Source organism: Chlamydotis macqueenii, chromosome 27 (genome assembly GCF_036417535.1).
Source record: "Chlamydotis macqueenii isolate bChlMac1 chromosome 27, bChlMac1.mat, whole genome shotgun sequence".
NCBI classification, from domain to species: Eukaryota; Metazoa; Chordata; class Aves; order Otidiformes; family Otididae; genus Chlamydotis; species Chlamydotis macqueenii.
The window spans coordinates 2,770,568-2,793,490 of record NC_141582.1 but is presented as its reverse complement, the minus strand read 5'-3'; the positions used below and the strand labels follow the sequence as shown (position 1 = coordinate 2,793,490).

Sequence of the window (22,923 nt, the reverse complement as noted above, 5' to 3'; positions counted from 1 at the left end):
TCCCTGAATGCTGTGCCCAGGGTTAAAGCCGGGCCTGATGATAAAGGCTGGGGATTTTTTTCTCCCTTAGGGTAAATAAAAGCAAGTTTCTTCCCTGCTTATTGTTGGATCCTTCCCGTGGGAGAGTGTCTCCAAGGAAGCCCCACAGACGCCCCTAGGGCTGCATCAAATCTTCCTGGATTTCACAGCCTAATGAGATCCGATCCCTTGGCATTTCCCAGCTCCAAAGGCGCCCTGTTCCTGCGGGATGGATCGCTGCTCTAACTTCCGGGCCAGGGAATCCCGGCTGCATATCACTCCGGAAAAGGGCAGAGGGGGAAACAGGGGAACATCCTCATCGGTTACAGAAAAGTTCGGAAAAGGAAAGCCATGGCGTGGGAGTGGTTTTTCTTCAGCTCCCCGCATGACTTTGCAGAAGTCACTGTGCAGAAGTATGTGCTTTAATTTTCTCTCCTGTTTCTAGGTACATTTCCCATTATTTCCTGTCTTGTCTATGCAAGACAGAACTCAGGATAGATTTAGATACCTGCAGTTTGTGACTGTATGTTGCCTAGTGCCATGGGAGACTGATTTCATTTGGATTTCTAATTTATTTTGCAATACTGTGAAATAATTAGAATTATTAAAGCCAAAATGTTCTCTGCTGCCTGTTTCTATTAGGCAAGGCAGCTCAGACTGTCAGGTCTTTGGGGAGGGAAGAGAAGGGGTTTTTTTTATCACCTCCCAATCCTTTGTCCTTCACAGCCTTTACTTCTTTTGCTAAAATGAACATTCATGGAAAAAAACAGAGGTGGAAAATTGGTCCCTCTTCCCATTGCACCAAACATTCCTGCAGAGGAAAGGTTTTTCTTTTCATAGCCGTGCTGCAGGACATGCTGGATGATCTGATCTGCCCTTTCTCAGGCTAAATCATCAGCTCTAATATGTTTTCCTTCTTTTATTATTACTATCCTCTCCTTGGAACAGGAGTACTTTCACTGTTGACTGCAACGTTACTGGCTCTGCTGGTAGCAGATGGAAAGCCAAGCTGGAGGTGCCAGTCATGTTACCATTAAGAGCCGGCAGCAAAATGTAATGGTTTCTAATGTAACCCTTCAAGTCATTGACAGAGCTGTTTCTCAAAAAAAAGAAAAAGAAAAAACCCCAACCACCCCGAGGCACAGCTAAGTGTAATGGCAAAATCCTGTCTTTAAGATGTTGAGAGTTTTACAACTGGCTTTGATGGAACTGGGAATTTCTAGCTTTTTATTGGAATAAATCAATCAATCAAGTGAGAGCTTTCCTGGGGATAAGCAAGAAAGAGTTCCCATGCTAGGAAATCAAGCAGCCACATTTTCAAAGGGAGGGCTGTTCCTGACAATCTAATTTGAAACATCAGTTTGGGGTCTGATCAGCTGAAGCAAATCTTGAGTGCATGCAATGAAAACCAGGATTTCTGTCTACTGGGGAGAGCCAGCGTGCCTGTATTTGCTCTAAGAAAACTAAAAATTTAGAAACGGCAAAACATTTTGTTGCCACTTGTTAACTGAAATTGTTCGTTTTGGGTTGACCCAGTGTAATTTTCCCCTTTGCTAACATGTTTAATTTCATAATGAGCCAAAGGTTCCCGTGCAGATACGAAGTTCCCGTGTGGATTCTGGTCGCAGTTGGGCTGGTTTCCTGCTGATGCTGAGACACTGACTTCAGGGGCATCCTGCCTGGTAACTCGCAGAAGCAATGCAGAGATGGCAGCTGGGTCGTTCCTGTATCGCCAAGGCAGAAGGGTGGTTGAGGCACCCTGCTAAAGATCCAGGCTCTCTGGGTCCCGCTTTGTTCACGATGGGCACTAGAGGCTCCTCTCCCTTGGCATGGCTGTAGAAGGCAGCTGGCCGTCCGGGTTAGGGAGTGCTGGAAAGGCTGAGTGTGAACTCGAGCTGTGCCACTCGCCTGGATCTTTGATGTTACAGTTAATATCATAGAATAGAATCATGGAATGGTTTGGGGGGGAAGGAACCGTTAAAGCCCACCCAGTCCAACCCCCCTGCCAGGAGCAGGGACATCTCCAACCAGATCAGGTTGCTCAGAGCCCCGGCCAACCTGGCCTGGAACGTTTCCAGGGATGGGGCATTCACCGCCTCTCTGGGCAACCTGGGACAGTGCTCCACCACCCTCAGTGTGAACAATCTCTTCCTTATGTCTAAATCTACCTCCCTCTGTTTTAAAACCACTACCCCTCGTCCTGTCGCACCAGGCCCTGCTGAAGAGTCTCTCCCCACCTTTCCTGCAGCCCCCTTTGGGCACTGGGAGCCGCTCTCAGGTCTCCCCGGAGCCTCCTCTTCTCCAGGCTGAGCAGCCCCAGCTGTTCCAGCCTGGCCTCATAGGAGAGCTGCTCCAGCCCTCTCAGCATCTGCGTGGCCTCCTCTGGACCTTCTCCAACTGGTCCACGTCCTTCTGATGTTGAGGACTCCATATCCCTAACTGTTGACAAGCTTTGCAGAGCCTCATTGCTGGGATGGCTCTCACCCAGTTTAGGGATTCTTTCCTCCCTCACCTCCCGATCCTGCACAGCCAGCTGCTGTTAGAGAGCAAACCCTGAACTCAGAAGAGAGGAGCTGATTTTGATTCATTTCACTTGCAAATGTAGCGCCTTGCCGTTGTTAGATCTTTAGGAGCCCTGTAGCCAGTACGGGATTGTAAAAGCTGTCTGTTAGCCATCTCTCCCTTGTCCCGCTCCCCGCTCCCTCCTCATTCCCTATTCAAGGAGCCGCGGTGAGCCTTTGTGCTCCCAACGCCCAGCAGTCACCGCTGGGTCTCCGCTCATCCACAAAGAGAAACCTTATCTTCTGATGGACACATACGGCGCATTCTCTGTGACATTTAAATCTCCCTTTGTAGCCGGCTCAGATATTTCTGCTGTTAAAAGAAGACCGTGCAGCTGGGTGATTTCATTACTGCAAATGTTATTACAGTGAAAGCCTGTTTAAGACATAATGTCACTGAAGGGAAAATAGGATCTAGCACAAGTGTGGCCTGATGGAGGGTGCTGGGATTCATCACAGGCTGAAAGAAACCTCTCAAACATCAGACCTGCTAATGGAGCAGCTTTTTTCTTCATCAAATCAAACCAGCCACCTCCTCAAAGCCCTAAGGCTAGGAATTAGAAAGAAGATTGAATGGAATTAGGCACCCAGCTCTCACTGACTTTGTATTTGAGCTCCTAAGCTGTTCTTGTTGCTTTAGAAATTATAGCTGGGCTGCCGGGGTTCTCAGTACCGCAGACACGGGGAACAGCAGTGCATTGTGTTAACAGCAGCCACAGGCCTCAAAAAGACGCTGCTGCTGCGTGTCCATGTTCAGAATGATGAGTTCTTGGTCCAAGAACACTCAAGAGGAGAAACAATACCAGACAGGTCCCAGCCTCCCTGAAGTCGGTGTGAATTTCCTAGGGACCTTGCTCCAATTTCCACCCTGGCGCAGATATAATTCCTTTTTTTCTCCAAAGCTGATTTCCCTAAGGATTTGGGATTTGCAAGAGTAAAATTTGAGCTTCTAGAGTCAGAGGTGTCACGCAGACGGATCAGCACTCGGCTCTGAGAGCGGGCGGTTTGGCGTACGTGGGTTTGAGCCACGCCGCGCAGATGCGGTGCTTGGTTGCAGAGCAGAGCCCTCCGGATGGACCTGCGCCGTGCTCCCAGCCCGCTGCCGTTGAGGTATGGGTTTCTCGTCTTGGTTGGCTCTGTGTTGAAGATGTCTTTGGTATGCAAGATAGATGTGACCTTCATCTGAGCCTTTAAAAAGTGCCAGTGGCTCAGACTCCGTGCTACCGGGGACCATGAGTTTCTCAGCCGTGCTCCCTTCCAGGAGGGGCGTGGGTAGCTCTCTTCCATTGGACATCTTCCCAAGCGTTGAAACACACACAACGAGTATTGGTCAACAGCAAACCTCTCACCAGCTTCAAGAAGGTTTGGACTGCGGCCCAGCCTGCTCTGCTAACAAGACGTGACAAGCTGAAGTGAACAGTTAGACAGGAAGCATCAGGATTTCACAGCATATTTTGCCAGCAACTTATTGTTTTTTCAGCTGGATTTTTTGCTTTGATTTTTTTTCCTCCTTGCGCTGTAGCAACTCAAATCTATCCCAGGCGGCTTCTGACATTAACGAGACAGTGCATGACAGGCAAAATGCGTCCACGAGCGATTCAGAGTCTCCCTGCTAAGTAATCATAAACACTGCGAGTTTGCAACAAAGCAAGCAGCTGCCTTTTTCCCTCCGGACAAGGATTGGTTCCTCACAAATTGAGGCTCTGCAGGTTTTACAGCCGTCGGACAATGAGTCTGGTGCCTGTTATTTCCTTCTCCTTGTTTTTTCTTTTTTCTTTCTTTTAATGGAAAATATCTCAGCATTGCCAGAACTCAAATGGCCCCTCCAGCCCTGAATCAATACAGCCGCGTGAGGAGGCTTCAGCGTTCTGGCTGGCGCTACTGGGATGGGCACAGAGGGGTCGTGTTACTGGCACATCCTTTCTTCCAAGGGTTGGTTACCTTCGATCGCATTTCTTACGGGGAAGCAGATATGTTTCTGGGGGCTGGGAGAGGATTTTACAGCACCCAGCTTTGGTCCCAGAGGTGCAGAGGGCGGGCTGGATTTGGGAGAGCCCCGGGAAGGTGGTCACCTTGAGCTTTGCAATTTCTTCCCATACTGCTAGAGCATGTATGGAGCGCCAGAAGAAATCTTCATCCCTGACATAAATGTAGGCAAGTAGAGGGTGAAGATTACTCTTCATTACTTCATTGCTTCGATAGAGAGTTGCTCCCACTCTGGACTGACTGGCTGAATGACCTTAGCCTTTTCAGGTGAATTTTCCATGATCCATTCTGAGCCAGCCTGCAGCAGTCCCCACCTCTACAGTGCTTTGTCCATGGCTGGAAGTTAGAGAAGCGCCCGTGCAGCAGTGCCTGCGGTGGATTTACCTCCCCCAGCTGGTTGCTGTTTCCTCCTCAGCCCAGCTGCTGGGCAGTTTCAGCGCCAGGTAAATCACGTTTGTTCAAACTCCTTTCAGTGGGTGGCTGGGATGCTGCTGTGCCGTCCCGCGCTGCCCTTTTCAGCCACGGCACCTTCTTACCCTGACTGTTAACTTACAGCCGGCTCCATTTTACCTCGGTTTGCTGCAGCTCTCTGTGCCCTCAGCACCCCCTCCATCTGCTGCCCTCCTCTGCGGTGGGTCTGGATGAAATACATAAATTCTCTCTGTTTATGATGGAGTATAATAAAGTCTGGCTCCCGCGCCTTCCAGGTGGCTTTCGGACACGCAGCACTTAGTGTGCAAAGTGATTGATCTCTGATCTTTAAAACAGAGCTGTGAAGGCCGCGGTGAATTTGCATGCGTGGGGAGCGTAAAGCCAGGAAACAGCGGCTCTGAAACTCTCCAACCCCTGCCCTTTATTTCCTTGTGCTGAGTTTTCCATGTCTGACGATGCTCACAGCGGTGATTTATGTATAACCAGAGCAGCCTCCAGTGGTTGGATCCGTGAACTTTTCCAAGCTGTCCTTTATCTTCACTCACTTGTGGGTTTTGCAGACCCCAACCCCGATGCCTCCCTGCTCCCAGCTCAGCCTAGGAGAAGAGAGGAGAGCAGGAAGAAGCCAGTGCCCTGACTATTCTGCTGGGAGCCGATCCCGTCCCTAATGGAGCTGGAAGCAGCTGCTCCCTCCCGGCTGCCGCGGGCCTGCTGCGCGCAGCAGTTTTTGACAGAAGCTGAGATGCAGGGCTGTCATCGCTGCCCGTGCCAGCATCCCACCCCTGCAGCAACAGCAGCACCCCCGCAGCGGGCAGCTCTGCCAGTTTGGGGATGTAAGACATCTCTGCCAGTGCTACCCTGGAGTTAGCCAGCCCGAGACGTGTGCCCGTGACTCTGCGTCTCCGTGTGTCCTCCCACATCATCTTCATCTGCCAAGCGCCAGGTGACCCTTCTCAGTGGGCTCGGGCGTCACGGAGCGACAAAGCTCACAGGGAAGCCAGGGTGCAGGACACCCCTGTGCCCCGTCCTGCAGCTGGATGCTTCCCAGAGGGAACAGCTTTGAGAGAATCAGTGCCAGGAGGGAGAGGTTTGGGGTTCGTGTTTGAAATTCTCTCCCCATGTCTTGGGGATTAGTTCTCAGAGTGATTTTTGCTTCTCAGGACCCTTCAGGGGAAACCAGGCGAGAGACGGGAGTCCAGCCTGGGGACGATGAGAAGGAGGTGAGGAAACTGAGAAAGATGTGTGCGAAAGCCACCACACGCCCCAGACGGTGTTTGTGCCCCCGCCGAGCCTGCAGACCGGTTCCAGTGCTGAGCGGCCTCTTGTCTGCAAGGACAGGAGCTTCAGCAGCAGTGTGCTGAGCTGATAAATCCTGCCAAGGAGCAACTCGCTCTCTGCTACAGCACGGCTTAGGGAAAAGCAGGAGAAGAGGTGCGGCAGAGAGGTCTGGTTTGTGTCTGAGAAGCTTCTCTTATGAAAAGACAGATTGCTGACACTTTTCCTTGAAGCAGCTGCCCGGGCATTTCAAAGCATCGGAGATTTCGTTATCTGAGAAGCAGTCACTGGCTTTGTTGGGGACTTCTGGCTGCTTTACAAAGCAATTCCAGTATTATTATTGGAATAAAAACATAACAAGCACTAATCCTCTGTTTGAACGACCAGTAAGTTCCCTGCAGGCAATGCTCTGCTCTACCTAATTTTATTTCATATAGTTTTTTTTTAAATTAAGGTTTAACCTTTTGTGATGGGGGTTGTAGGCACTTCTGTTTAGACACACGTTTTACAGACTACTGGGAACGTAATTCCTTGGTGCAGGGGAGGGAGAGGGCCTGTGCTCCTCCACGCCACAGGTGTCTCGCAGAGCTGTGAAAGTGCAAATTTCCTTTCAGGTCACTCCGCCCCTGTTTTTTGGAGGAGCGGTGCCGGGCAGAAGTGAAAAACTCAATCTTTCTGCAGGTAAGTGGAATCAAACCCTTTATTCAGAGTACGGGACAGGCTTTTCCCAAGCTGGCAGCAGTGAAATTCCGTTAGCTGAGCGAGGACAGCGAAGTCAGCCCTCGCCCAGGACCTCCTGGGACCTGTCCCTCGCTGTCGCCTTTGCACCCCTGCGAGTCTGGGCATGGAGGAGCTGGGGCAAACCATGGAGGAAGGGGATAAACTGGGTCTCTGGCTGCTTCTCATGTGCTGAACAGGAGCCAAAGGGTGGGACCAGCAGCTGCTCCTCGCTGCCTGTTGCCTGGGAGCAGGGGCAGCTGGCAGCAGGGCAGTGTTTTCGGAGGGCAGGAGGTTTTGGAGGGGGGGAGGCTGCTCCTGGCCGGCCCGCGGAGCTGTACCTGGGAGCTCTGGCTCCCTGTGCCTGGAGCTGGTGGCAGAGTAGCTCCCTGACATGTCACATCTGCTGCCCCGGGGTGGCTGGTGGACACAGGGCCAGTCACCCTGGGAGTACTCGCTCAGCAGAGCTGTTTGAGATGCCCATTTGGGATGGACAGAGCTGGAACCTGTGTTCCCCGAGGATCAGGTGAGTGCAGGCGGCAGGGGGGCTTACAGGGACCCCCTGAATCTGCTGCTCTGGGAGCACATCCTCCAGCTTCTGCGGCATTATCAACTTCCTCGGCTGAAACCGCATCCAGAACTTCACAGGGAAGGCTGAGAGGTCTGAAATCCAGGTGTGTCCAAAGTCTTTTTGAACCTGTGTACGCTGTTAACCTCCAGTCCAGCTCCTGACCACCCTGTCATTTAGCTATGCACGATGTGGGGAAAAAAAGCCAGGCCTGTGATGTGCTGAAAGGTGTGTGCTGCTTTGAGGCTGCGCTCCTGGGACCTGTGCTGTCCGTGATGGGTGTTGGGAAAGCCCCGTCAAACCTCATGCCATGTCCATACGGGTATCTGGTGGTGATGCGTTCATCCCTGAAGCTCCTGCTGTTGTATCCTGGGATAACCACAAGTTCAGCTGAAAACAAAACAGGAAATTTTCCTGGTTTTGAGTGAAATAGCAGTGCGGGAGGGAATGCCATAAATCTTCTTAGGATATGTCATTTGGCCTGGAACAGCATGTTTCGATTCTTCCTCAGGTTGTTTTTCCCACCACACTCCTACTTTCTGGTTTGAGTCAAACTTAAATTGAAAGCCAGCACTTCAAAGGGAAGAGGAGAATATTCTGCCTGGAAAATGTTTAACTGAGATATTGCAGCACTTGTGAAATGAATGGTGTCATTTAGAAAACATCAAAACAAAAAGCTTCAATCTTTCGTGTTTCCTCTTTTTTTCTTTTTTTTTTCCCCCCAGAAAAAAAAAAAAGTATTCCCTGACTTTGCCATGAATTTGTAAACAGTTTCTCATCTCGCCACATACATCCCCCGCCTCCAGCCTTATTTTCTTAGCAAATGAAGAAAATGTCAGCAAGCCCTGGCTCTGCCAAAGAGACCCTGGCAAGGGAAGGGGACAAGGTCAGCTGCAAAAAAAAAATTTAAAAAAATGAAGAAGCATCCTCTAGAGACGGCTACAGCTTTACAATATGGGTAGTCATGTCATCAGCACCACTTCATCGGCTTTTTCTTCTTCTCTGCGCCTGTGGCTTTCGGTTTGCTGGAGGAGGAGTGAGAGAAAAGCTGGCAGGGAATTTTGATATGTTATTGTTGCTGTTGTTTCTGTCTGCGTAGCAATGGGCACTTATGTGAGTGCCTGTGCGTGCTCCTTGCGATCCCTGCGTTTGTGTGGGTCTCCCTCATTGCTCCCTTATCCAGCCATGCACAGCATGATATAAACAAACCTGCCTCTGGACATGTCATGGCTTAAAATAGATGTTCATACATCAGCCTTTCCACAGCGGCGGCGGCAGGAAGACATGGCCGACTGGATCCGGCTGCAACGCTCGCTTTGAGCCGAGAAATCACGGCCCTCGCAAAGGTAGAGTACCGGGGTGGGTGTCTCCTTCCTCCTGCGTGTCTGTCTGTCCGTCTCTGCGGAGCGTGCGGGGCCGAGCAGCCTGCGCTGCTTCAGCGGTGCCTCTTCAGAGCTGGCTCCGTGCAGCCGGGCAGGCTCTGGCTCGCCCTCCCCTCCCTCCCAGCACCGCACTGGTACGGGGGCTTCAGAGGAGCCGTGAGCGTGCTTGGGGGAGCGGGCTCAGAGCCGCTGGGCTCGGCTGCCGAAAAGGGGGGGTACAGCCGACGCCTGTGGGGGTTTTGGGTGCCAGGAGTGCTTTGGGGTTTTGTCCTGAGGTCTTGGATGCGGGGCAGTTTCTCTTCCCCCGCAGATTTGGTGGGGCTGGGGGTGGTGGTGCGTTGGGGATGGTGGTGCGTTGGGGATGGGACGCTGGGAGCCAGCTTTGGGCCTGAGGTTTCCAGAGCCATCCCAGGATAGGTGTGGATTGCTGTTTTCCCCACCAGCTGTAGCAATAAGAGGGTCTGCCATTTGGCTCGTACAGCCTTGTCCTGATGATTTAGTTGTTTTTTTTCAGCCCCTTCTGCTGTTTGTTTCTTAATGCTGCCCCGGGGCTGGTGGCATGTGGCTGTGCCGCAGCCAAGGTCACACAAGGTTTGAGGGCCCCGGCGCACGGCCGCGCGGAATGCCTGTTCCAGGTGGGGTTTGCCAAGTCTGGATTCCCAGCGTGAAGGAGTCCAAAATTCATCGGGGAAGGGGAGATGTGTCGGGGTGAGCTCTGGCCCGTACCCCGTGCGGGGGGAGCGCGGTGTGCTCCGTGCCGGGGATGGGCAGTGCAGGGCTGGCCTCTCCTGTGCCGGGGTGCCAGGCAGGGTCTGAGCCGCCACTCTGGAACACGGAATGGGGCAGGAGACATCCATGAGTCTCTCTGGGCTCCCCCATGCCCTTGCAACGTTTTCCTCCTCCGCACATTGCCAAGAAACAGCTGGAGGCTTCTTCCTCCTGCGCTGTGGGCTGCTGGCTGGCGCCTGGGCAGAAAGTCGAAGCAGACAGACATGTTCTGATCCAGCCTGGCCAGCCCAAGGTCACCGCGTTTCCTCCCTCGAGTCCCAGGGACAACTGGCCGGTGCCTGGCTGCTGCCGGGGCGGTTGGGATGGTCTGCTCGTTGGACGCCTTCCAGAGCAGCAGCGGGATGGTGGGAAAGGGAATTGTGTTGTCATGTGTGGGGAGTTCTGTCGGTGGGGCAGCAGGAAACGAGCCAAAACCGGCAGCTCTGAGAAGGTCTGGCCGCAGGGATGGTTAACGGCTCTGGGTGAGGCTGTCCAGGGAGGTTTCGTGCGGATGTGTGACAAGTATTGGCAGGATCTGAAGGTTTGAGAGCAGAGCTGTGTCCTAGAGGATCCACTCTGTAAAAAGAGCTTCCTCATCCCCTGACATTAACTCCTTCCACCCCAAACCAGTCCTAGGTGCTCAACTGCAGCCGCAGGGCTGCTGTGCTCGGAGGGGTTAATCCTGCCTCTCGCTCCCCGCGGGCTTTTGCGCCTGGTCTGTAGGAGTCTGGGTCCCGGCCAGACCCTGCGTGGTGCCATATGGAATCCTCCACCTGTTTGGGGGGTTTTTCCTCCCCGGTCCTGGTGGCTTGCCCAGACCTGGCCGCCTTTCGTTGCTTCTGATGGCAGGCTGGCAGCGTCAGTTCTGGAGCTGGCATTGTCCCGCTGGCAGGCAAAGCCCCAGAGCCGGCTCAGAAGGAAGGTGGTCCTGTGTAGAACATCTCTTGCCAACGTGGCCTGAACCCAAAGTCGCAGGGCTGGAGCAAAACCTCAGCCTGTGGAGACTCAGCAATCTGGCTGCCTGTCTGGCTTCCCTCACCAGGCCTGGCATCATCAGCTTCTCCCCACCAGCACTGCTTCTTGGAAGGGAGTGTAGGTGATACTGTCTCGCACTGGGAACCACTGGGTAGCTGACTTGACACAGCCCTCTCACCAGGAAGGTCAGAATTGGCTGCTTTGGGCCAGTATTTCTACAAAAGGGATGGAGCGAGAGATCCCCAGTTCTTCTAATGGCATCTCCACTGCTTCCATGACAGGACCGTGGGTGGCAACAGCAGCAGAAGCGACCTCCAGGCCGCTCTCCGGCCTTCACGAACCCACAGGTATGCCTTGTGGGTCTCGGCAGCTCCAATGGCTTTCCTGTCCAGGTTCTCCAGGAATGGCACCAGGTCACCGAGCCGAGGCTCGCGGGAAGAGCGCAACAACCACCCCATCCTCAGCGTCTTTGAGCTTGAAAGGTTGCTGTACACAGGAAAGACAGCCTGTAATCACGCTGATGAGGTCTGGCCAGGACTCTACCTGGGCGATCAGTATGTATCAGAAGGGGACAAGAACCGGGGGGGGTTGAGGGCTATTTTTGTGAAATGGGGAAATCTGGGAGGGGGAGGTTGGGAAATGGGAGGGAGAGGAGGGCGTGATGAGCATGGTACATTGGGACAGAGGAGGAGGAAGGACATAAACACGGCTGTGCAGGGATCTCGGAGCACTGCTGTGGTGAGGTAGAGGGAGGTGAAGGGTCCGTGGAGTCTTAAAATTCAAGAATCTTCAGAGCCTGGTGCTTTTCCTTTGCATCCAGCTTTCTCAGATATACATGTTTGTCCGGGACAGCCCTTACACTGTCCTTGGAAGCTTTTAAGTAATCTGAACTTAGGCATCTCTGCGCCGTTTCTCATTCTCTGCAGAGATATAGCGGCCAACCGGCGCGAGCTGGCTCACCTGCGCATCACCCACATCCTCAACGCCTCGCACAGCAAGTGGAGGGGGGGTGCTGAGTACTACGAGGGCACGGGCATCCGCTACCTGGGCATCGAGGCCCATGACTCGCCTTCCTTTGACATGAGCCCCTACTTTTATCCTGCAGCTGACTTCATCCACCAAGCGCTGAATGAAGGTAAAGGTCACTGGGGAAATTCTCCCCGTGGGAAGCTGTATCGACATCCTATTGCTAAGCATCTTGGGAACCAAAGGTATTTCTAGCCTGGGATGGTGTCTCCTGCACTGGATCACCTCCTCCAAAGAGAGAACAGGCTAGATGGGAGCACTGGTCCCAGCCCCAGCCTGTGTCCTGAGCTGTGGCGGGTCCCGTTCGGTCTGTTTTGCGGGATCACGATACGCTGATACCCTTTGCCGAGGGGGGGGCCTCAGTGCATCGCAGTCGTGCTACGCCTGACCCCAGAGGCTGCACGCCACCACGCCAGGATGCACCATGGCAAACAGCTGTGTCCTGAGGATTTTTTTTTTTTTTATTGGGATATTTGGTCTGCTGTGACACAGCCCCTGTGTTTCACCCCCAGGAAGGATCCTTGTGCACTGTGCTGTCGGGGTGAGCAGGTCGGCCACCTTGGTCCTCGCCTACCTCATGATCCGCCACCACATGCCCCTTGTAGAAGCCATAAAGACGGTCAAGGACCACCGCGGTATCATCCCCAACCGGGGTTTCTTGCGCCAGCTGGTTGCCCTGGACAATGCCCTGAGGCTGAAGAGGAGTTTGTGAAGGAGGACGAGAGGGGTTGTGCGGTGGGAGCGTTGTGTGTGCGGTGCTCACCTGATCCCAGGGCCCGCTGAGTGGCAGAGATGGGGCTTTCCCCATGGTGCAGACGCTTGGCAGCTAATGGGTTACATGCAACTTGCCCCGGGCCTTTTCCTCAGCTCAGAGGGTGCCCAGCCACGAGAGCTATTCCCAGTGGTAAAGCATAGGCCCTCAACCTGCAATCTTGCCACCTAGGTAGGCCTAACGTATAGCCTCCTTCCCAGCCTGCTCGCTCCACGATGCCTCCGGAGGGACTCAGCCCTGCGTTTCAGGTTACTCTATCCCTGTTGGCTCCAGGAAGCCTTCAAGGCTTCCCTCTCCCACATGGCAGATGCATTTGCCAAGCCAGTCCTGGCCCTCCCTCCCAGGAGACTGAAGCTCTGTGTGTTCTTTGTCTTGTTCCCCCTTCATTTTCGGTCTGTGAATTCGGTCTGGTGTGCGGGCTCAGGCAAACGGGCCCTTTGTCGTAGTGTTTGGATGTCCACCATGCCCAGTGTTAACCTGTAAAAATAAAGACAGTGCTAAGGAAAAAGCTTGGCCATCTCTTGCGTGACAGACTTGATGTGTTCAGGCTGGGGTCTGTCACGGGAGTCGGTGGCAGAGCGTCACCCTGAGTCCTCCCCCATCCTCAGTCCAAGAGCTGAACCTGTCAGACCTCACTGGTGGCCAGTGCCTGTGCTGAGCCTCCCCACTTTTTTTCCAGCAGTGGGGCCAGAAAGGGGGGCTCCTGGTGGAAAGCAGAGCCGGGCTGGTGGTCACCAGGGTTGCTGCCCATCATGGGGTCACCGTGTTGGTGTCCCAAAGGCAGGCAGGCAGCCGGCTGTCACCCAGGCCTGCAGAAGGGCCAGCTGGCCACTGGGGCCTGCGAAAAACACCTTCGCCACTCACAGAGGGGATGGGCGAGCGGAGCCCTCGGAGGGTGGCCAGGGCCAGGAGCCGGTGTCCGTGGTGGCACCAGCCACATGGGTGCTGGGTGGCCTCGTGGGTGCTGGGCTGCCCCTGCACGCTGCCAGCACTCATTGTCCGCCCGCTCTTATTATAGCCCCATTCTTCCTCCGCTTCCTGAGCGTGCACGAAGCACCGCTCGGCTGCCGGCCCCGTGTTGTGCTGAGATCACGTAAACACGTAGCGAGAGGAGCCCGACGGGGGAGCCGCTTGGCTCGGGGCACTCCGGGACCTGTGCTCACCGGTGGCCCCAAGCATCCCCGCTCCGGGGATCGCCTTGCCTTCAGCCCGGGTGCGATAGGGAGAGCATCCTTTACTGGTGTCCTGTGCGTGCGAGCACCTCCTGGGCTGGGGGCTCTGCTCCTGTGGTGCCCCAGGGTGCTCAGGGCACGGCACCATCCCAGAAAGTCACCGGCAGTGAGAATGGCAGACCGACCGCTGGCAGCGGGGCCGAGGTCACCCCGAGCAAGGGCTGCAGACACCGAGGCAAGGAGGCACTGGCGTTGGGAAACGCACAGGGGCTGGTCACGCTCCGCTGCGGCGCTGGGTGCTGCTGGGGCTGTTGGAGACGCCAGAAGCTTCGGCAGGGCAGAGAGGGATTGCAGCTTGGCAAGGGCCTGGGGGCTGTAAAATGCCTCCTGTCTGATTTTGCAATTCTGCTTTGTGCTCCTTGCTGCCGCGCGGCTCCCTTTGTGCAGCCTGCTGCTCATCGGCCCCCCGGCGCAGAGCGTGGCCGTTGTTTGACAAAGCTGGGATCAGGGAGGCTCTGCGCACGAGGAGAATTTGTGTTTGGAGGATCAGCAAACTAATCCAGAGAGCGAAATCCCTGACAGAGCCGGTGGCGTGCTGAACCGTACTGCGCGCCTGCAGCGGCAGGGAGATCAGAGTTGTGTGGGAAAGCATCCTGACTTCAGGAGGGGTGGCAGCACACCCAGGAGAAGGTTGATCCTTGGAGGAGGACACAGAGCCCTGATCCTTGGAGGAGGAGGAGGACACGCAGAGCCCACGACAGTGCCACCCCTGACATGGGGCACGTGGGGGCACGCGGAGCCGTTTCACCAGTCCTGCTGCCCTCATGGTCGCCTCTCATCCACAGTTTGGATGGAGACGCTGATCGTGGCCCAAACCATCCCCTGCACAAGACCGAGACCCCCCAGGAGCTGGGTGGGGTCCGGGAGGTTCCCCCAAGGGGCTGCTGCGTGCACCGGGACGGGCTGGGAGGCAGGGAATCCAACCCGGGTGATGTGCTGAGCATTTCTGCTGGGTGACGGGGCCGTATTTGAGCAGAGCCCCTTCCCTGTGCACGCTGCACGGGAACACGCGTGGCGGAAAGTCCTGGGCCCGCGGACCGCGGGGGTGTGCGTGGCAGGAGCGGGGATCACGCAAACACGCGTGGCAGGGGCGCACGTCAGGGGAGCAGCCTGGGCCCCGGGATTTCGGTCTCTCACGCCCGGAGCTCCCCGCCCCTCGCCCTGCCCCAGCTCCGGGGGTGGTGGGAGGCAACCGGTCCCGCGGGGGGGCGGCTCCGGGACGGGACGGGGGGCGCGGGGCGGGGTTTGCGGGCAGGGCCGCTCCCGGCCGCCCAACCCAGCCCAGCCAAGCCCGGCCCAACCCGGCCCAGCCCAGCCCAGCCCGGCCCCGCTCCCGGCCATGGCTCGGCACCGCGCACGGCGGAGGCGGCCCGCGCCCCGCGGAGCGGCTCCCGGATGCCCCCCTTCCAGTGGTGCCACGGTGAGAGCGGGGGGGGGGGGGGCGGTGGGAATGGGGGCGGGAGGGCTGCGGGGCGGGAGTTTGGGGGGAGCGGGCATCCCCCCCACCTCACCCCACCCGACCCCGGCCCCTCCGTGGGCTCGGGAAGGCGCGGCCGCGCTACCGGTCCCCGCTCGCCGCCCCCCGCGCCCCGGCGCCGCTGCTCCGGGCGGGGATGAGGCGGGGGAGCAGTTTTCCTTCCAGAGCAGCGAGTCCTCCTCAGCTCCCAGGAATAAAGCCAATTGCTAACTGAGTTTGCCATGCTTTCGCTTCGTCTGCTGGTTGCAATGAAAAAAAAACAAAACAAAACAAAACAAAAAAACCCAAAAAGAACGAAAAAAAGACCCCCAACCCTCTTTCATCTGTCCGCAGAAGTGGAATAAACTTCTTTTTAAAGGACCCCAGACAAGGCCCTGGCGCCTCGCTCTCGCGTTGGCTGGAGGAAATTCTCAGGAATGTGGAACTGGGTTTGCACATGCGAGGGGGTTTTGGTTTAAATGAGAAGCGGTTTGTTTTTATGACTAAGTAGTGGAGAAGCTGCGCTGGGAATTCCACCATCAAAGCCCTGCCTGAGCAACAAAGGCTGGGTTATTTTAATTTATGAAGGGGTTACAGCCTTTGATGCTAAATATAACGCAGCCGGTGGCTTCCTCCCCGTAACGCGTACCTTGTGTGTTCTCCCGCAGCCCGGGGGCCGCGAAGCCCCTCACCCTGCAGGCAATCGGCCCCGGACGCGTGGGAGCGCGCGGCTTCCCGTTAAACGGGCTGCACGTAAACGCTCCACAGCAAAAACTTGGCTGTGTTAAAGAAACATCCTAAATCGGAGAGACTTTGCTTTTCCAGCCACAGCTCTCACCGGCTTCCCAAGGCTTTGGGAAACACCGAGAAGAGAGCCCACCCTTGTTCAAAAGGCCAAGGCGTGGGGTTGGGAGACCAGCCGTGGGCATCTGACTTGTATGGTTTGGCTTCAGGCCCTGAGCTCGCAAGTATTTACATGAGCAGAGGCCAGCGAAGTTGCTTATCTGTGCGCCGTTAAGGACCTTGGCAGAACGGGGGCCACTGGTGTAAATAAGTCTGAAACCCAGGAAAGAAATCGCTTTTCAACCTAAATAGGTGGATTCAAAGTGTCTCAACAGACGGCGTGTACTGTGCTGTCCTGGCTTTTCAGCTCCTCTCTTGCACCACGGGTTTCCCCCTGTTGCTCGGGGCACCGTGCAGCCACCGGGCACGAGCCAGGTAACTTCATTCGGAGGGGAGCCGGTTGTCCCCCCGCGGAGAACTGCTTGGCTTGGGGACAGCTTTTGCAGGAAGCCTAGTCCAGCATCGCAGCAAAAATGATATGGAAGCTGCATCCAATTTTCTGACGCAAAGCCCACAGCTTTTGTGTGGGAGTAGAAAGAATGGTTTTATTTAATGACCTGCTGAGTTTTCCATTTGTTTTATTGAACAAGAATTGGGGAGAAGCTCTGCTCAGCAAAAACCCCGTGCCTGCGCAGTACGGGTGGAAACTTGTGTCTGTTCTGGCTCGAAACACTGTGAAATACTGCAAAATGAGTGTGAGCATCCTTCTTGTAGTGAGAAGAGTCCAGAAAGTCAGCGCATGTCTGTAGGCACCTTCACAGATGTCTAGTGATCCCTCTTTTCTTGTTTTTCAACTAAATTAATTGCTCCAGCACGCTGCCTTCAGGGATTCCAGTTTCGGGTACAAAACTGGTAGAGTTGAGCTGGTGGAATGGGTGGTTCCAGTTTGGGTTGGATGCCCATCAGGTCTTCGTTTCATGTTGGGTAAAGCCAGGTTTGATCCGTTCCCCTTGAGCTAAAAATGCAGACGCCTCTGTCAGGTTTGCACTAATCAAAACCATCGCTCGGCCAAGGCGCCCACCCTGCCGATGAGCTCTCGCGGGGAGGAGCGGGAGGGGAAGGAGCTGGCCGGGGTCGGGAGGACCTCGCTTTTCGGGGAGGCTGGGCTTAGCGGCTGCATTGCCTCACTGAGACCTGCCGCTCGAGGGCTTGTCCCGGCAGGACCTTCCCATCTCAGCCGAGCCGATGGCCGCTCCCCGACCAGCAAAGGGCACTTCCCCGGATTCGCGCCGGCTTTTCGGCACCACAGCCTGGAGCTCGTGAATTCTGGGAAGCCTGTGTAACAGGAATGAGCCTGGCTAAGCTGGTGAGTCTAAAATTAGCCTGGCCAGCTGTGTTGCGGCTGGCAGGGACACATTCAACCGGCTCCTCTCGGCTTCCTTCGGTACAGGGCTGCGAGTTACGGCGTCTCTTGTTCCACCTCAAGTTTTTTCCCTGCTGCTGGTTTGACTGCCCCTCTTTCGGCACCCACGTGGCTTTTACTCGGGTGTCTGGCGTGGAGCGGTGCTCTGTAAGCGACTTGCGGGGTCGGGGGACGTGATTGCTGCCCCGTGGGATGGGGCGCGGCCGGGCAGAGCGCGGGGACCGTAGGGACAAGCCCGGGCAGAGGAGCAGTGTCCGGGTGTGATGTTTGCAGGCTGGGTTTTGAGCCCCTTAAAATGAGCGCAGAGGGATGCGCTGGGGAGGTTAGCCTGGCGTTTGTCCCCCCTGGGGCTCTTCTTCCCGGTGCTTCTCCTGGAAAACCTCTGGGACGCGCAGCCCAGCCTTTCCCTGCTCTGTGGAGCCCATTCTCCTCCTGCCATCCCCAGAGAAGGGCTTCTCCATCTCATCACGGGCGGGCACGAGCTGCCCGCCGAGCAGGCCCAGGCCGTCCCTGGCTGGCCGGTGCTGCGGTTCAAGCCTTTGGGCCCCTCGCCCCCCACCTCTCACGAGGCTGTACCTGGGTGTTGGGCTCTTTCTCTTTTCCACGGCTCTCACGGCACGGAGGGGAACGGCTGGTGCTTTTCAGCAGATTCTTGGAATAGCTCTCCGCTTGAGATACACGTAGGAAACGTTATTGTTTCACTTCTGCCCCGGTATTGTCAGAACCCACCGCTCTCTGCTCGGCCAGCTCCAAATGAGGCTTCCTCCCTCCATCCACAGCTGCTCGGCAGCCTGCGTCCCGCCGCCGCGCGCACCAGCATTACCTCATCTGCTTGTTCAGTGTTTTGTTGGTTTTTTTTTTAAGAGCTGATATACTTTTTCTTTGTTTGTTTTTAGCATTTCTCAATAATTTCCAGCAGGGAAATGGAAAACAAAAATAACCTTTCCTATTGTCTTTTCCTGCACCTGGTGATCTCAAGAGCAGAAGGCCGGGAGAGCAGGACCCGACAAACAAATCCTCCCTTTCTCACTCTGTGGATGAGGTGGCTGATGAATTGTCTCTGCAATTACCGGAGGCAAAGGCCGGCAAGTGGCTTTGCCTCCATAGCAGGAAAACCCCATTTCCTACGCTCCGGGCTCTCGTCTGGTGCCTGCTCCAGCTGCAAACTGCGATTCCCGGAGCGGGGTGCCTCTTTGGCCACGCTGCCTTTGAGCGTTGCAGCAGCGGGGCACGTAAATTCCAAGCGCAGCGCAAAGCCGGTACCTGACGAAGCGCCCGGGCGCCAGCGCTGCCGGGAGCACCGACGGCACGCGGGACCCCGCGAGATCAGCATCCATTGCTTCTTTCCCCAGCCCACGGGTGCCTGCGCCGGCCGTACCGCGATTGCGCCGTGGTTTAAATCTTGGAGGAGCTCCGAGCCGCCCCGGCTCTGCCCGTGGGCGCAGCTCACGGCCACAGCTCCTCAGGAACAGCTGGGAATTGGGGGTCCCGGAGCAGGATCTCACCCCGGGGATGCTGCCTGCCCATCCCGCTCGGGCTCCCCTTGCTATGCAGATGTCCCGGGCCCCTCTCGACGCGGCGGGGAGGAAACCAGCCAGACCGAACCTGGGATCTCGCCGCTCGTGCCGGGGTTTCTGCCGCCCGCTCTCTTCCTGTCTCCGCTCTCCGCGGTGGAGAGCAAATTTCATCCTCTCATGAGAAACAGGCGGAGGATTTTAGTGGGCTGTAATTAAACCCAGAAGAGTTTCTGTGGGAGTTTTTTGATGAGATTGTGCGGCGCGGGAACGGGGGGTGCCGAGCGGAAGGGGCGGGGGGAGATGCTCCGCGGAGCACAGATGGGGCTCGGGGGCTGCTCCCTTTAAAGTCCCAGATCTGATGAGAAATCAAAGCTCCAGCCCTGGTGGGGTCAGCAGGATTTCAAGGCAGAAAAAGCGGCGCTTATGTAGTGCCAGAGCCCGACTTTGCACCGGCTCCCAGCAGAGCAGCCGCAGCGGGACTGGTATTTCCGCGCCGGTCCCCTCTGAGAGCTGGGGACCCTCCTGGGGCAGCCGCACCGTCACCGTGTGACGCCCTCCTCCGCGCGTCCCCCACGGTGTCAGACTCGCAGCGAGACGCGATGGCCCAGGCACCCACGGTTTTGCTCGGGAAGGGAGTTCGGCCAGCGCGGTGACCCAGCGCGCTTCTCCCGGCGCCGAGGACGAAGCAGCCGCTTGCCATTCCTGGCTCCCGCGGAGCAATGACAGACACCAACTGTTCTTGTTTTTCAAGCTCTTTTTTTTTTTCGCACTGTCCTTCCCTAAATCCCCTTCCAGCCTCCATGTGTGTCTCTGGAGATGGAAGCGCGGGGCCTCCCGGACGCCTGGGGTACCTAAACCTGGTGCTGCTGGAGGAGGGTTTAGAAACGCAGCGGCGTCTGCTGCCTGCGCCGCGCTGAGCTGCTGCTCTTCCCGGGGACACCTCCCGTTCACAGGCCACGAGACGATGTCTTGGTGTTGGTTTCTGCCCACTTTGCAAATTCTGGAGGGGACGGAGCCAGCCCAGGCTCTCTCCACTCTCACAGCACATCTTCTTCACCTCCTTTTTCCCTTCCTCCATCCTAAACGCTGACTTTTCTCTCCCCCCCAAAGGGTGCTCCTGCAGCCTGGGACTGATTTACACCAGTAAACCCTGCACCATGCCTCCCATCACGTTCCAGGACCTGCCGCTGAACATCTACATGGTCATTTTCGGCACCGGCATCTTTGTCTTCGTGCTCAGCCTCATCTTCTGCTGCTACTTCATCAGGTGAGCCGGGGCGGGGGCCGCGGCGGTGGGTCGGCATCCCAGGGGCACCCCCGGCCCTTCCCAGCGCCCCGTTGTTTTGTCCCGTAACGCGGGAGCCGCTTCGCCACGAGGATCTGCCGCGAGGAGAGGGGCCGCTCGCCCGCCCGCTGCGCGGGGGCCGGGGGCAATCGCCGTCCCCGCGTCCCCTGCGGCCGGCGCGAGGCAGGAAACGCAGGAAGGGGCTCTTGTTTTTCAGGGGACCACGCAGAGGGGGATGCATTGTGTCGGGCGGGGAAGGAGCGGTGCTGCACGGGAGAGGATGTGCCTGTACGCTGCGCTCCCCGGGCAGCCAGGGCTATTTTTAAACCCGGAGCCGAGGCAGCAGCTGGTGTTTCTGCAGGGCCTGAGCGGCTCAGTCCTTCCCCGTGGGATGCTCCGGCTCCGCCGACGTCCCGTGCATCTCAACCGTTTTTGGGACAGCGGAAGCACTTCTCGGTGCCTGGGGTGGAGGAGAAAGCGAAGGCTGCGAGCGGCCCCCTTCTCCCCTTCTCCCCATCTCCGGCCGGGTTCCCCCGGTGCCCTCACCCCAGCCAAGGTCACGGAGGGGCTGGGAGCTGCGGGCGGGCGAGCGCTGGGAATACAGCGCTTCCTGCACCGCGAACGACTTCCCAAGGCAAACAATCCAGGCTGCCGGCTCTTATCGCTCCCCGCCGCCGATTCCTGCCGGCGCTGGAGGCGGCACGGGGCCCGCGGCGCTGCTCTGCGCGGGGCACAGCCTTGGGCTGCTCCCGCTGCTTATCCCAGCAGCCTCAGCTGCTTATCCCCAAATCCTGGTCGGCACGGGCGCGTTCCCCCGGTTTCAGGTGCCTCCTGAATATCTGTGGCCGTGCTGCTCGGGCGTGACCTTTGAGGATGCTGTCAAACTGACGCGGTGCCTTTTTCTCCCCCTCTCCAGCAAACTGCGGCACCAGGCTCAGAGCGAGCGGTTCGGGTACAAGGAGGTAACGCCGAGGGTTGTTCTCCGCGCGATTCGGGGCCGAGCGGGAGGTGGGCGCAGGCGGGGTGGGGATGCGGTGGGGACAGATGCCGCGTGTCCCGGCTGGATGCCGTCAAAAGCGGCGTGATGGCACACGCAGCCCGCTGCCTGGCGTGGTCCAGCTCCCGTTCGGGGTCCGAATCCCTCCGGATGTTGATCCTCTGCCTCCTTTTCTCCCGCAGGTGGTTTTGAAGGGCGATGCCCGGAGGCTGAACGTGCACGGGGTGAGCGGTACCGCTTCTGGGTCGGGATGGAGCCGGGGCGAACGGGGACGATGCTGGGGGACGCATTCCCTCCGCTCCACGGGGTGGCAGGAGGCTCCCAGGCAGAGTGAGGCCGGGAAGCTGGAAATCGGGGGAGGAAACCCCCTCCCCGGGAGCGGTTTGGGAACTGGGCTGAGCTCCCAGCTGGAAATACCTGGGAAGAGGCACCGCAGCGGTGGGATTTCCCCGGCCACGGCGTTCCTGGCGGGAGCGGGGCCGCGCGTGGGCATCGTGCTGGGTCCCGCGCCTTCGCGCCCGCCCTCACCCCCCGTCCCGCCTCCCGCAGCAGACCTGCGCCGTCTGCCTGGAGGATTTTAAGGTGAAGGAGGAGCTGGGGGTGCTGCCGTGCCAGCACGCCTTCCACAGAAAGTGAGTACGGCCGCGGCGGCGGGGTGCGGGGAGGGGGAATTTCCCCGCCAAGGATTTGCATCCCTCCCCGCTCTCTCCGCCCCGCAGGTGCCTGGTGAAGTGGCTGGAGGTGCGCTGCGTTTGCCCCATGTGCAACAAGCCCATGGCGGGCGCGGCGCAGCCCCGCGCCGGCCTCGGCACCCTCCTGGACGAACTGGTGTGAGGCGCCCCGCTCCTCGCCGGCCAGATCCCGCCGGGGCTGCAGCCGGACCGCGGCTCCCCACGCGCGGCGTCACCCGGCCCCGCGCGTCACGGCGGGGTGCGAACCCTTCGTCTCGAAGGATTTGGGACTTCTGAGTTGGGGTTTTTAACTCACAGGTCTATGCTTTGTTTTGGGGGGGGGGGGTGTGATTTTTTGGGGGGTTTTTTTTTTTTTTTTTTACGTCGCCCCCGTTGCGCTCCGCGGGGACGGCAACGGGAGCCTGGGGCTGCCCGGGGAAAGCTGAGCCCCGCGGCGCAGGCGGGGGCTGCGGCCCCCCACCCCTCCCTTTGCTGCACAGAGTATTTTTGTACCCGACGCCCTCCGGCCTCCCCCGCGGGAGGCGGCTGTACAGTTTTGTGTAAAACAACGATTAAACGGACAAATTTCTCAGCCCGTCTCAGCTGTGAGCGCTCGCGGGGGCCGGCGGCGTTTGAGGAGGGGCCCCGAAGAAACCGGCTGCGGCGCAGGGAGCTGGGGGGAGGCCGAGACCCCCAGCCCCGGGGAGGGGAGCCCAGCGGCCGCGGCCCTGCACACGCAGCAGGCGAGGGGGGCGGGGGGAAATGACCTAAAGTGGCCGAAATCACCCCAAATCCGTCCCGCCGCGCGCCGGCCCCCCAACTCTCTCTCTACTGCTTTTCAACGAATCGGAGAAACTGACGCCATCTCTGACGTCATCGACCCCCCGGCGCTCAGAAGGGACTGTGCCACGTCGTAACGCAAGGGCGCACACGTCACGCAGCCGCGTGCCACTCCCATTCATCATTCGCTACGAACCGGAAGGATCGGGAAAAGGGTTGCCGCGCCCGAGCCCACCGCAGCGCCACTCACACTCAGGTCAGGGCGAGCCGACCCCCAGGGCTCCCCCCCCCTGCTGCCA

At 57.5% G+C, this 22,923-nt stretch overlaps 2 protein-coding genes and 1 non-coding gene across 5 annotated transcripts; 2 read left to right on the top strand and 1 right to left on the bottom strand.

The window, feature by feature from the left end:
* Positions 1 to 8,657: 8,657 nt before the first annotated feature.
* On the top strand, positions 8,658 to 12,988 carry DUSP26 (dual specificity phosphatase 26). Its single transcript, XM_086767837.1, has 4 exons — positions 8,658 to 8,903; positions 10,964 to 11,236; positions 11,609 to 11,817; positions 12,221 to 12,988. The coding sequence occupies exons 2-4, from the start codon at positions 11,058 to 11,060 to the stop codon at positions 12,418 to 12,420; spliced, it is 588 nt and encodes a 195-aa protein (XP_086623963.1). The 5' UTR covers positions 8,658 to 8,903; positions 10,964 to 11,057; the 3' UTR covers positions 12,421 to 12,988.
* A 2,025-nt stretch (positions 12,989 to 15,013) lies between these two features.
* On the top strand, positions 15,014 to 22,436 carry RNF122 (ring finger protein 122). 3 transcript variants are annotated; one of them, XM_086767897.1, is made up of 6 exons: positions 15,014 to 15,132; positions 20,002 to 20,158; positions 21,093 to 21,138; positions 21,356 to 21,397; positions 21,726 to 21,805; positions 21,893 to 22,436. In XM_086767897.1, the coding sequence occupies exons 1-6, from the start codon at positions 15,108 to 15,110 to the stop codon at positions 22,005 to 22,007; spliced, it is 465 nt and encodes a 154-aa protein (XP_086624023.1). In that variant the 5' UTR covers positions 15,014 to 15,107; the 3' UTR covers positions 22,008 to 22,436. The 3 variants fall into 3 exon arrangements, with proteins under 3 accessions (XP_086624023.1, XP_086624022.1, XP_086624024.1); XM_086767896.1 differs by having other exon boundaries at positions 21,723 to 21,805; XM_086767898.1 differs by lacking the exon at positions 15,014 to 15,132 and adding an exon at positions 17,184 to 17,317 and having other exon boundaries at positions 21,723 to 21,805.
* Positions 22,437 to 22,733: 297 nt separating this feature from the next.
* LOC147597409 (small nucleolar RNA U13) lies at positions 22,734 to 22,829 on the bottom strand. Its single transcript, XR_015261237.1, has one exon. It is a non-coding gene; the product is annotated as a small nucleolar RNA U13 (small nucleolar RNA).
* Between the last annotated feature and the right edge of the window lie 94 nt (positions 22,830 to 22,923).

Excerpts from the sequence above, each read along its gene's own strand:
- DUSP26 (XM_086767837.1), top strand. The coding sequence starts at position 11,058 with ATGGCTTTCCTGTCCAGGTTCTCCAGGAATGGCACCAGGTCACCGAGC. Across the intron at positions 11,237-11,608 it reads GGACTCTACCTGGGCGATCA|AGATATAGCGGCCAACCGGC; the intron begins GTATGTATCAGA and ends CATTCTCTGCAG. Across the intron at positions 11,818-12,220 it reads CCACCAAGCGCTGAATGAAG|GAAGGATCCTTGTGCACTGT; the intron begins GTAAAGGTCACT and ends TTTCACCCCCAG.
- RNF122 (XM_086767896.1), top strand. The coding sequence starts at position 15,108 with ATGCCCCCCTTCCAGTGGTGCCACG. Across the intron at positions 15,133-20,001 it reads CCCCTTCCAGTGGTGCCACG|GGTGCTCCTGCAGCCTGGGA; the intron begins GTGAGAGCGGGG and ends TCCCCCCCAAAG. Across the intron at positions 21,806-21,892 it reads CAGCACGCCTTCCACAGAAA|GTGCCTGGTGAAGTGGCTGG; the intron begins GTGAGTACGGCC and ends TCCGCCCCGCAG.